Genomic DNA, 14010 nt, shown 5'->3' with positions numbered 1-14010 from the left:
ACTCTCTCAGGCTCCTGCATTAGATATGTAAATCACCTGTCACTCACAGCAAGGGGGAGAAACAGACTCCTATTTCTCTGTCTGTCCTTTTTATCTCTCTGAAAAAAGATAAGAGGATTGCTCAGAGCTGGATTAACTCTTTGTGGCAAGACTGGGCACAGATGACATGAAATCCTATACTGTATAAGGTTCAAGCCTTAATTAAATTTTTTTTTTTTCGGGTTTACATCCACTTTAAATTGAGCACATCTTGATTGTGTCTGTAGGGCACGTCGCAGCTGTAGGTATTTGAAAAAGTGGTTACGTGGGATATCAAACTCTGTTTGCACCTCCATAAAGGATTTGAGGTTTGGCCCATTATATAACTGTGATATAAAGTGTGTTCGTGTCCTATCCCAATCTCTAAACCCCCTACGTTTCAATATCTCTCTATAGTTCAGATAAGTTAGAAAGCCCCGTATTCCTAGCATCCGTTTAATGTATGACGATAGAGTCTTTAATAGGGTCACTGTGGGGGTCCTAGGGTCCGAGTGCATGAATCCCGCTTCCAAACACACGAGGGCGGAGACATCATCACCCAGCGAGATCAGAAGCCTATGATGTTCTTTTTTTTTTGTTTTAAAGGTGTTTATTTTTATTTTTCCATCAACACAAAAAGATCAGACAATATAGCACCCTACAAGGGTAATATACGTATTATGTCTTGTAGGCCGACATGGCCAACTGAAATTATTGAGAAGGAGCAATACCACCAGATCTCCCCAAAACCAAAACAGTGGCGGCGGGGGGTAAGGGGTCATCATGAGCTAGACCGAGAAGGTACATTTTCCAAAGAACTAACAAGACCAAAACATCCATGACATACACACAACATTCATACACACTCGTGTCCCACCATTACATCAAAGTGCAGCCTATGATGTTCTTTAACAGATATTATAGGTTTTCCAAGTAAAATAGATTTGTTGAAAGTCTGGATAAAATTAATATTTTCCTTGTACAGCTGGGACTTCTGCATTAGGCAAAATTCTTGCTTTAGAGGTCACCTACAAGGCCAGAGGATGTCAACAGTTGTTTAAAGCTGCACTCCAGAAAAAATGAAAAAAAAGTGACCTTTGCAGAGTGGCTTCCTCTACATTGCTAGGATTACATGCTTATTTTGTCTAGGGAGAAGAGAAAAGGTAATAATACCTTATTCCCCACTCTCCTGGCAGCCGGCACTCTTCTCGTCTACCTGAAGATAGACTGTAGGTTGTGGATGGGCCCTCAGCGTCCTCACTTACAATGCTGCACTGCTGGTCCTGTATTGTATGTGATGATGTCAGAGTGCCTGCGGCTGACAGATATGCAAAGGGAGGATCTTCAGGGGACCAGTCCTGAAGCTGAAATAAATAAGGTAAATATAACAATCAAAAACTCCTCTAGACAAAAAAAAGAAAACATTAACCCTTGCAGTGCAGAGGAGCCAAACTGCAAGGGTCTGTTTATATTTTTTTGGAGTTCAGCTTTAAACACATATGAAGTTGATACTTACCCATAGCTCCCAACTGTCCCTGATTTCGAGGGACTGTCCCTGATTTGGAGCAATGTTCCTCTGTCCCTCATTCCTCCTCATTTGTCCCTCATTTTGGTCTGATCTACAGGGGGTCCCCTAGTTACAAACATCCGACTTATAAACGACTCCTACTTACAAACGGAGGGGGACAACAGGAAGTGAGAGGAAATCTACCCCTAGGAAGGGAAATTCTCTCCTCTAAGAGCTATTTTGGGGAAAAGGTACCTCCACTGATGCTTTATCACCAAGCCTTGTTTCCACAACAACCCAAAATTTTCAAAATCCAATTGTCATAGGGACAGAAAGTGAGGTGAAATCTTCTGAACAGAGCCACAGACAGCAAAACAAATGTTACAGGGGTGTTAACCCTTCCCTATGCTATCCAAAAAGCTTAAAAATAGTTTTTTTGGCTGGAGCTACACTTAAAAAATGTACCTGTTCCGACTTACAGATTCAACTTAAGAACAAATCTATAGTCCCTAACTTGTTTGTAACCCGGGGACCCCCTGCATATAGCTGTATATAAAAATACACTTTTTAACTATCAAAAAGTGTTTTCCAGCCCTAAACCTTTCATCTGATTTCTAATTGCTGCATTTGTAAATTCCAAAAGCCAATATAAAGGAATAGTAGTGGTAAAAAAAGCACTTGTGGGTTAAATTCTCCTTTAAGGGGGCGTGACAAGGGGTGTGTCCTATGCCTGCATACTTTTGCTGATAGGTGTCCCTCATTTCCATCTCAAAAATTTGGGAGGTATGTATTTACCTATAGGTAAGCCTATAATAAGGCTTACCTATAGGTACAGTAAATATCTCCTAAACGTGCACTGCACTATTTAGGAGATATTTACTTGTGAATGGGCCGGTGACGTTCCTTCAGAATCCTGTGTTGTGAATAGCGGCTCCCGCACTCATGCACAGGAGTGACGTCAAAGTGGCATGGCCAATCAGACAGCCAAAGACCGCAAACCCGGAAGGAAGACTGGGTGAAGGAAGCCCTGTCAGTGGTGACTGCGTGTCGCCGGAGGGCTTAGTTTTAAGGTAAGTTTTACATAATGGGCTAGTATGCGATGCATACTAGCCCATTATAAATTTACCTTGCAGGTTTACAAAAAAATAAAGCATGGCAGTTTACTACCGCTTTAAAGAAGTTTCTTGTAATTCCTTGTACAGGAGTACTCAGATTGTGAGAGGAAGGGGCACTGCTAGGAACCAATTAGGTGTGCTGTGGTGCACATGTGATAACAAGGAACACACTGACAGGAGGAGAGAGCAGAGTAGGCAGAGAGATGGCTCATCACAGTCCAGTTAGCAGGCAGGAGGCAAGGAGGTGACCTAGCTCTACTGGTTAAGGGCAGCAGATAATAATGAGATCACCAGGCTGACTGTACTGTTTGGCAGGGCTGTGTAAATCTTTGGACTGGCTGGACAGAATTACAAATCATTTGGCAGGTAAAACAGCTCTCATATTCTACGTGTTTGCTTAGACTTCAGGTTTTCTGTCACTTTAAATAGTTTGTTTCGGCCAAGCTGGTACTTCTCAGCCAATCATTTTTATCATCGAATCAAGGCTTCCTTTAATTGGCGGAGGTGGAGACTGTAATGTCAGTCCTTGAGCCAATCAGAGGAAACCACTGATAAAATAGGTGGCTTCCTCTGAAAGGCTGAGAAGCACTCAGCATGACTTGATTTTGTTCCAGCACAAGTCTCCTGAGATGCTGCCAGAACACAGCACTGCATATTTTATGTAGCTGATGCTACTACACTGTGATACAGCACTCACAGCAACAGAATTCTTTAGCAAAGAAAATAGTGACCCATTTCCTGTCCAGGGAAGATAACGTTTACTTCCACTACTGTATCTATGGAGGAGCAGTGTTGTCACTGTCCAACGCTTGTTCTTTTCCACAATATGGGGGAGGATTTTGTAATCCATATTGATAGCTGGGAACAATGTGACCAATAAAAATGATGCAGAGGCAGAGAACACAGATATTCAGGATTTCTTGCAGGATCAACAAGTATCTTTTACACTTATCGAACAAATCTATCAAAACAACTTTTTTTTTTTTTTTTATTAACCCCCCTGGCGGTATTCCCGAGTCTGGCTCGGGGTGGATTTTACATACCAAAAGCGGTATCCCCGAGCCAGACTCGGGCTTGCATCGCAGGATCCAGGAAGAGATTACTTACCTTGTCCCCTGGTTCCTGCGATGTCTCCCCGCTGTGATCGGCGAGCCGCTGTGTCTCACTCGATTCACAGTGCCGAGCTCCGTTCCCTGCGAGCGTTGCGACGCACGGGGACGGAGTTCGGCGGTAAATTCAAAAGTGAAACACATAGTATAGATACAGCATACTGTAATCTTACAGATTACAGTACTGTATCAAATAACTACACATCCCCTTTGTCCCTAGTGGTCTGCCCAGTGTCCTGCATGCAGTTTTATATATATAAAACTGTTCTTTCTGCCAGGAAACTGGAGATTGTCCATAGCAACCAAAACTGTCCCTTTACATCAAAAGTGGTTTTAGACCAGCTAGAAAAAAGCGATAATAAATTATAATCACTTGCAGAATTGAGCGATAGTGATTTGTGGGGAGATCCGTCATCAAACACTAAAAGTAATAAAAGCTAAAATTCTGCAACTGTGCAAATTTCAGTGTTTTTGATTTGATTACATTATTATATAATTTTTATTATTATTATATTATTATGTGTTTTAATTATTTATAGTTATTTATTATATTATAATTTTTTATTTCATTTTTCAAACTTTATCATACCCGGGATGTCTACTAGACTCTTGTTTGGACAGATTTAAGTGAACTATTCCTAAGAATTACAGGCCTACAATATGAAACGCCATATTTCTGTGCAAAATAATTGTACCGCTTTCAGCACCTAAAATCTGAAATAATCATACCGCCAGGGAGGTTAATATATTATATGTATTTTTTTCTTTTTCTATAACAAAACAATTTGAATTTTGTTTTTAACAAATAAAAGGAGGCCAAATAAGAGAAGTGCTGTAGCAAGCGTCTATGAAGTCCATCCCGTAGTGACCTAATCCACTATTTTAAGCTTTACTGGACAAGTACAAAGTGTGGTCAGGCAAATAGGATTTGCAAGCTCGTTCCAGCAATGGCTGCTGTATACTGTCTTTGTACTACAGGCATACCCCACTTTTAAGTACACATTGGGGTTTATTTACTAAGGCTGGAAAGTGCAAAATCAGGCTCACTTCTGCATAGAAACCAATGAGTTTCCAGGTTTTATTACCAAAGCTTAATTGAACAAGCTGGGTTTAGAAGCTCATTGGTTTCTATGCAGAAGTGAGCCTGATTTTGCACTTTCCAGCCTTAGTAAATAAACCCCATTGTGTACCTAAAAGTGGGGTATGCCTGTATTATTTGTGTCTGTGTTATATGACCACGTTAAACCATTTGGCAGGCAGCCACAGAGCTGTAGCTCTCTTAAAAATTCTCAAATTTCATATTTGAAATACAGTAGGTCAGAAGTACTGCCATTTAATAGAAAACTGCTAAAGTCCTCTTGGCAATTTGTTAAACTCTTTATGGAGAACGAAGCAAAATGCACTTGTGCAGAAGAAATCAATATTGTAGATACAGTATGTTTTCACCCAGGATTCACACAATTTCCTGATTAACCACTTGCTTACTGGGCTCTTAAACCCCCCTCCTGCCCAGACCAATTTTCAGCTTTCAGCACTGTCACACTTTGAACGACAATTGCGCGGTCATACAACACTGTACCCAAATGACATTTTTATGATTTTTTTCCCACAAATAAAGCTTTCTTTTGGTGGTATTTAATCACAGCTGGGATTTTTATTTTTTTGCTACACAAACAAAAAAGATGGAAAATTTTGAAAAAAAAAACATGTTTAATAGTTTGTTATAAAATTTTGCAAATAGGTAATTTTTCTCCTTCATTGATATGCGCTGATAAGGCGGCACTGGTGGGCACTGATAGGCTGCACTGATAGGCACTGATAGGCACAGTTAAGGCGGCACTGATAGGCACAGATAAGTTGGGACTGATGGGCACTGATGGCCACTGATAAGTTGGCGATTGATGGGCCCTGATGGGTGGCACGGATGGGTGGCACTGATGGGTGGTACGGATGGGTGGCACTGATGGGCACTGATAGGTACCACTGATAGGTGGCACTGGGCACTGATGGGCGGCACTGATGGGCACTGGTAGGTGACACTGATGAGCACTGATAGATGGCACAGATGTGCAGCACTGTTGTTCTGGCACTGATTGTGGGCACTGATAGGTGGCACTGTGGGCACTGGTAGGCAGCACTGTTGCCTATTGCTAGGTGGCACTGGCAGGGGGCACATGTGGGCACTGGTGATCTGGCGGCAGCTCTCCGTGATCGGGACTGATGTCCCTCTCACGGCCGCCGGTGATCAGCTTTTTTTTTTTCTCCTCACGCTGTCAGCGCGAGGAGAAAAAATAGCCGATTACCGGCTCTGTTGACATCACATGATCAGCGTCATTGGCTGACAGCTGATCACGTGGTAAGGGGTCGGGAACGACCCCTTACTCCGATCTGTGATCCAGCGAGTCTCATAGACTCGCTGATCACAGAGCACGCCATGCGCGCCCTGCAGGGGGCGCGCAGGGGCGCTCGAACACAGGGCGACGTCAGTAGACGTCGTCCCGGCAAAGCAGGTCTGGGCGTCATTCGGCTATAGCGCAGATCTCAAGTGGTTAAATCCAATTAGATAAATGTGTGAATCTTGGGTGAACTAGACCCCTAATGTATTAAAATTGGCTTGATATATTTTAGTTGCGTATTATAAATCCATGAACTCATCTCGGGGTACAAAAAGTATTCACGTACCATGGTTTTCCTTTTCTCTTATATACAGCTTTTGTCCTTTTACCCTGAGAGTTATTGAGATCATTTTAATTAGCCAAATCTTTATTTTTACCTTGGATATACAGTATTCAATGGCCTGAATTACCCAAAAGTAGAGCCTGGTGGACTGAGTCAGCTTTTAACATCTTATGTGTCTTGGGTATCCAACACAGATCTCCTTGCCATATTTCCTGACTCTGCTCCTGGCCACCTGGGAATCAGATGTGTTCTCATGCACATTTGTGTGTTCTATAATATATACAGTGCCCTGAAAAAGTATTCAAACCCCTTGAAATTCTCCACATTTTGTCATGTTACGACCAAAAACGTAAATGTATGTTATTGGGATTTTATGTAATAGACCAACACAAAGTGTCACATAATTGTGAACTGGAAGGAAATTGATAAATGGTTTTCAAAATTTTTTACAAATACCTGAAAAGTGTGGCGTGTGTTTGTATTCAGCCCCCTTTACTCTGATACCCCTAACTAAAATCTAGTGGAGCCAATTGCCTTCAGAAGTCACCTAATTAGTAAATAGAGTCAACCTGTGTGTAATTTAATCTCAGTATAAATACAGCTGTTCTGTAAAGCTCTCAGAGGTTTGTTAGAGAACATTAGTAAACAAACAGCATCATGAAGGCCAAGGAACACATTACACAGGTCAGGGATAAAGTTTAAAGCAGGGTTAGGTTATAAAAACATATCCCAAGCTTTGAACAACTCATGGAGAACTGTTCAATCCATCATCTGAAAATAGAAAGAGCAGGGCACATCTGCAAACCTACCAAGACATGGCCGTCCACCTAAACTGAGAGGTCGGTCAAGGAGAGCATTAATCAGAGAACCAGCAAAGAGGCCCATGGTAACTCTGGAGGCTCAGGTGGGAGAATTTGTCCACAGGACAACTATTAGTTGTCCTGTGGATTAATTAGTGCACTCCACAAATCTGGCCTTTATGGAAGAGTGGCAAGAAGAAAACCATTGTTGAAAGAAAGCCATAAGAAGTCCCATTTGCAGTTTGCGAGAAGCCATGTGGAAGAAGGTGCTCTGGTCAGATGAGACCAAAATTTTACTTTTTGACCTAAAAGCAAAACACTATGTGTGGTGGAAAACGAAAAGAAAGTAATGACCAGTATTAAGTGATACACACATGGAAAAAGGCCCTGAGGAACAACCATAACATATTGAGATGCATACATATTCCCATATCAAGTTCCTCATTGAGGCCATCAGGCGAAAGGGAACCCAGTAAATAAATCCAAAAGGTCTCCCTTTTACACAGGAGGGAGAACCTTTCATTATCAGTCAGCATCCCCTTTGGAATGGCCTCAATCGCCATTACCTCCAGGCCTCTAAAAACATTTTAACCACTCCAGCCCCGGAAGAATTTACCCCCTTCCTGACCAGAGCGTTTTTTTTGCGATTCGGCACTGCGTCGCTTTAACTGACAATTGCGCGGTCAGGCGACGTTGTACCCAAGCAAAATTGACTACCTTTTTTTCCCACAAATAGACCTTTCTTTTGGTGGTATTTGATTGCCTCTGTGGTTTTTATTTTTTCGCTATAAACAAAAAAAGAGCGACAATTTTGAAAAAAAACACAATATTTTGTACTTTTTGCTATAATAAATATCCCCCTTTTTTTTTTTTTAAAAAAAGCAAATTTTTTCTCAGTTTAGGCCAATATATATTCTTCTACATATTTTTGGTAAAAAAAACACAATAAGCATATATTGATTGGTTTGCGCAAAATTTATAGCGTCTACAAAATAGGGGATAGATTTATAGCATTTTTATTGTTATTTTTTTTTACTAGTAATGGCAGCGACTTGTGATTTTTATCGTGACTGTGACATTATGGCGGACACATCGGACAATTTTGACACATTTTTGGAACCATTGACGTTAATACAGCGATCAGTGCGATTACAAATGCATTGATTACTGTAAAAATGTCACTGGCAGTGAAGGGGTTAACACTAGGGGGCGCTCGAGGGGTTAACTGTGTTCCCTGGGAGGTGATTCTAACTGAAGGGGGAGGGGACTGATTGGAGGAAGTGACCGATCGTGGTTTCTAGCTAATAGGAACATACGATCTGTCACTCCTAACAGAACAGGGAAGTGTGTGTTTACACACACTCGTCCCTGTTCTGTGTCTCCTGCTCACGATCGCTCGTGGCCGGCGGTCATCGCGACCGTCGGCCACGAGAATCGGCACCCCCGCTGTGCAGCAGGTGCGTGCGCACATGCCTCCAGCGGCGCACACGTGCCTGCTATCCGGACCCTGCAAGCCAACGTTTAGCTAGGTGGTTTCGCGCAGGGGAGCCCACCTTCCAGAGTATAACTGCAGCGGCTGGTCCGGAAGAGGTTAAATTTATCTTTGTTTTGATGCTTTATGCTGTATGACTCCTGCATTTATTTTTTTATATCCCACAATCCTATAGAGAACTTTGCAGATTGTTTATCTTTTCAGTGCAATAAACTAATTTTCATCTATCTACCCGTTTAGACGTACTTCATTTGACTAATGATTTTACCCATGGAGCGCTGCTTTTATTGTGTTTTATTGCTAGTCTTCCATTTTTCAGTGGTTAGGCAGCTGGCAGCTGCACTGGGTTATTATCTCATTTATCCGGGTCCTATATATTTATATATACATTGGACTGACAGCTCTTAGCGCTGGAGAAATTGGTATGTAGTTACAAAGCTATAGGGAGTGCCGATAAACTATGAGGGTGCTCATTTGCTCCCTCACAGTTCAATGAAAACTACAAGCTGTTTGCTGCTGTGTTCATTCACTCACAGATCTGTGTCAATGAATGACGTGGCTGTGTGGGTGGAGCCATGCTGGTTTTGAAAAGTGACAGCGGGGGAGGGGATAGGATCCCTCGCCTGCTGTCATGGGGGTGGGGGGATGCAGGTGGACCATGAGCATGTTAGATGTTACACCCTAAATATGGGTGTAACGTGTAACATGTTTCAAAAGGTGAACTTACTCTTTATTAATAATACATTATTTTCATTCTATAAAAAAACATAGAACAAAATCTCCAAGAGTCAAATCCCTAGCACAGACCCCTCCCCCTTGCACGTCAGAGGCCTTTTCCTCTTTTTCCTCTTCTTATTCTTGTAAGCATCTAATAACGGTGTGTGCTGGCCCAGCTCTTTTGACCCTCCCTACACCTCTTTACATAACCTTGTATGTAGCCACTAGGGGAGGAGTGAAAGGGAATACTATAGAGCAGGAATATGCAATGAGCGGACCTCCAGCTCTTGCAGAACTACAAGTCCCATGAGGCATAGCAAGATTCTGACAGACACAAGCATGAAACCCAGAGGCAGAGGCATGATGGGACTTGTAGTTTTGCAACAGCTGGAGGTCCGCTAATTGCAAATCCCTGATATAGAGGGTCACTTGAGTGATGGTGGCACCCAGCAACAGTCTCAGGTCTTTGGATGTCTGCACAAGCAAGGCTTTTACAAGTAAATAACGGGCCTAAAATATGTTAAATGCACATATAATCTTACAGCAAGATTTTTGTTTAAATGTAAATTACGTTTTTCATCCCTTTTTAACATGCATTTTGAATCTAGCCTTCTTTTCATTTGTAATAAATCATTGTTGTGTTAGGAAACCTAGAGGGTATTTGGACTGAAAAGAATATCAATAATTCTGCGCTGCCCAAAGAAATGAAGTCAGCAGCTAACACGGCCAATAGGATATAGGCAAATAACAATAAAACAAAAATATGTTTAGCGCTAAGAGTTCAATATAGGGACACTGAAGTCCAACCAATAATGAAAAACATCTACAAAAGGGAAGAAAAGTCCTCAATATGTATATGACTCATAGACATAGTCCACATAGATGTGATGACTTCGTGAGAAAAGCAATTCAAATATGTGACATCCAAGGTGAAAACAGAAGAGGCACACCACCACCGAAAATGGGAAGGCTTACCAGATCTCGTGGACCCTAGAGGGCGCTGATTTTACAAAGACGTACATGTGATAATACAGACATACACAGTTCCACGAAATCCCATGTATTGTATGTGAATGAAATGTGCCTCTCTCATGCCAAGCCTCCTATCTCTGTGTTGCAGGGTATACCTGAACAAGGCAGACAGAACCTGAATATAAACCATTATGCCAATAAGAAAAGTGCTGCAGAAAGCATGCAATTCAAATACGTGACATCCAAGGTGAAAACAGAAGAGGCACACTACCACCGAAAATGGGAAGGCTTACCAGATCTCGTGGACCGTAGAGGGCGTACGCCCAAAGGGGTCAAATCAGGCTTGGGTGGTGGGTGGTAGTGGATATTCCAAAAGTATGGGGATGGACGTCCAAAAATAAACCGTGGACTTGTGTGTCCCTCAGGATAAAGTTGAGGAGTAGATGGTGGTAATATAAAATAAGGAGGAAAGAGGCCACATAGCTTAATTCCGTAAAAACAAATATCCAAATTTATTAAAATAAGAAATACACTCACATGTACGTCTTTGTAAAATCAGCGCCCTCTAGGGTCCACGAGATCTGGTAAGCCTTCCCATTTTCGGTGGTGGTGTGCCTCTTCTGTTTTCACCTTGGATGTCACATATTTGAATTGCTTTTCTCACGAAGTCATCACATCTATGTGGACTATGTCTATGAGTCATATACATATTGAGGACTTTTCTTCCCTTTTCTAGATGTTTTTCATTATTGGTTGGACTTCAGTGTCCCTATATTGAACTCTTAGCGCTACACATATTTTTGTTTTAAGGGTATTTGGACTGAATTACAATACTCAACGAGGTTTAATAATACAGACATACACAGTTCCACGAAATCCCATGTATTGTATGTGAATGAAATGTGCCTCTCTCATGCCAAGCCTCCTATCTCTGTGTTGCAGGGTATACCTGAACAAGGCAGACAGAACCTGAATATAAACCATTATGCCAATAAGAAAAGTGCTGCAGAAAGCATGCTGGATGTTGCTCTTCTGATGGCCAATGCATCGCAACTGAAAGCTGTCATGGAAGAAGGACCTTCTTTTGCGTACTATGTACCCCTCATTGTCCTGATCTCCATATCCTTCATCTTCCAGATTATCGTGGGAATCCTGCTCATATTCATTGGTTTGTATTTTTTTTTTCTTTGTGATCTGGTTTATTTTACCCTGGGGAAATGGGGCAGGACAAAGATCGCCTCTGTTCATGGTTCCATGCTTCTTAGGACTCCCTAGGTGTAAGACTAGCATGCCTGCAAATGCAGTAGTTGGTGTTAAGTATTGATGTATGTCCCTGGTGCTCTATGAAGGTTTACAGAGCCCTAGGAACTTTCCCACAGCCAAGAGACAAAACAAAATATGCAGACAGTAGGGAGGAAGCAACTGTTGCTTTGTTACTATGGCAGAGTTACTTCCTTTTCAGCAGACTGGCTGCTTCTGCTTCCACAGTTTAGTTGATATCACTTGTTCTAGTAGCAAACCAGTGGGTGCCTTTATGTTTGAGCCGTCTTTACAAGTCTACTGAACTTTTGTAGATTGATGCGCATGGGGCTTTGGGGAGCTACTCATCTAAAAAATCTATATATATAAGTGTGTGCATACTTTGATTCCTAATTGTTTAAAGTCAGAGGTCTATTTGACAGCTGAGAAATAGTCTGCCGAGTTGGTGGAAAACCCCAACTGTTTTGTTGGTTTTCTACTGACAGAGCTGTCATGTGTTTAAACATTTGCAGTTTACTCTAAGTTTGACATTCAGGTGTAAATTGCTATTGGAGAGGAAGAACAGAATGTAACCCAGCAGTAAGTTTTTACCTGGTTTTCTTTGTTCTCCCTGTGTATATACACAAACACATTATCGGGGAGACAAACTGCAGCACTCAGAATCTGGGGCAGCTATGTATGGTAGCCAATCAACTTCTAACTTCTGCTTGTTCAATGAAACTTTGACAATAAAACCTGGAAGCTGATTGTTTTCTATGCACAGCTGCACCAGATTTTGCACTCTCCAGTTTTAGTAAATCTCCCCCTGTATATAGGGGACAGGCTTAACTGTTATTTCCAGTGGAAAACCATGCACAGGACGGGGACACCCAGGAACAGTCAAAGCAGGTTTGTCCTGCATTTTTATTCAGTAAAGCAGCAGTTTAAATGCAGGAGGGATTTGCACAGCAAGTCCATAGCATAAAACTAACTAAACTCAGGCTAGTTCCCAACTAACGCAGTTTCTTCTAATAGGTTCCAAAAAACAAACACTTGTACTTTTTTAGTGTTCTGTCAGCAGCCAGCCTTCTCCCACAGCAGCAAGAGAAAGAGAGCACTGAGCATTGGTCAGCTCACATATATAAAGACCTGTGGATAGCTGACGCTAGTGTTCTAGTGTTGAGGTCTGGCATCCAAGTAAAATGTTGGTCTAGGAATGGAGGCTGTCCCACCTCTACAAAGTCTCTGGACTCCAGGACCCAGGACAGAAGTTATGAAGATTATGAGAAAAAAAAAATCAGTTTTCTACATATTGATACATAAAACATGGAGTCCCTCACAACACGTGAGAAATTTAGGTGACACCCACACCATCCAAAAGTCTGCCAGTAAGTTGGACACATACTCACCCCTTCTACTCAGACTTGTGGGAAGAAGCACATTTTGTCAACATACAGTGGACAGGTGACAGTCCATCAGCATTTCCTTGTGCTCCTGGCCTATGTTCTACATAAACGTTAAAGTCTTGCAGAGCCAGAAACCATTTTGTGACACTTGCATTGTTCCTAGTCATCCACCATAGTGCAGAATGGTTTGTAATCAATCAGAACTGTCAGTCTAAAAAGTAATACCTCACTGATTCTAGTGCCGACTTTATAGCCAGACACTCCTTTCCACTATTGAATAGTTCCTCTCTGGTGGGGTTAGTTTACTGGATGTTTATGCCCATTAATTTCCTGTGACTGTTTCCAGGCCAACATCAGAGGCATCTGACTGAAGTTGAGGGTGCTTAACACTGATTCCTTAGAGTCTTCAGCTCCTGAAAAGTAGTAAAGTTAGGCTTTCTCTCAGAGGTTATAGGTTCTGATTTTAGCAGACCAGTTATAAATTCTGGCCTCCTGAGCTTACTGTATATATTCTCGAACTACAGGCATGACTGCCGCTGTCCTATCATGCATTTGAGCAATATGTTTATGTAGCAAGGTCCCGGGTCCCCTTTGGTCTAATGAGAACCTCCAGAGTTAGGGACAGCTGACATCCTTCTGTGTATGGTGGGTTACAAGACATGGTGGGTGTAATGCAAGGTAGATTCATGGGCGCCAGACACTTCTTGAATGCCAAGAGATTTATTTTCTTTTGAACAGAACTGTGGGAGAGAGGGTTTACGTCCAGGACACCCTTTAGTAGTTGCAATGGTAATTAGCAGACTCCGAGACTTCTATAGGTAGACAGCAATGCAGGGAAGCGCACCCAGCAGAACACCACGTCTGCATATGTAGGATTGCTGTCTCCTATGGCAACAGTCTTATAACAGTTTCTAACAGAAGTTGTAACAAACTTCTGTACTTCTTCTACAATCACT

The 14010-nt window shown here is 42.0% G+C and overlaps 1 protein-coding gene across 1 annotated transcript in view; it reads left to right on the top strand.

The window, feature by feature from the left end:
• The window catches only part of NINJ1 (ninjurin 1), a 128181-nt gene that overhangs the window by 91892 nt on the left and 22279 nt on the right, over positions 1-14010 (top strand). Inside the window, exon 2 of the mRNA XM_073592323.1 lies at positions 11352-11577. Coding sequence (XP_073448424.1) covers positions 11352-11577 — 226 coding nt within the window. The remainder of the gene's footprint in view (positions 1-11351; positions 11578-14010) is intronic.

Source organism: Aquarana catesbeiana, linkage group LG07, assembly GCF_042186555.1.
Source record: "Aquarana catesbeiana isolate 2022-GZ linkage group LG07, ASM4218655v1, whole genome shotgun sequence".
Classification (NCBI taxonomy): domain Eukaryota; kingdom Metazoa; phylum Chordata; class Amphibia; order Anura; family Ranidae; genus Aquarana; species Aquarana catesbeiana.
Note: the sequence above shows the minus strand (reverse complement) of the source record. Positions and strands in the feature narration are given on the sequence as shown.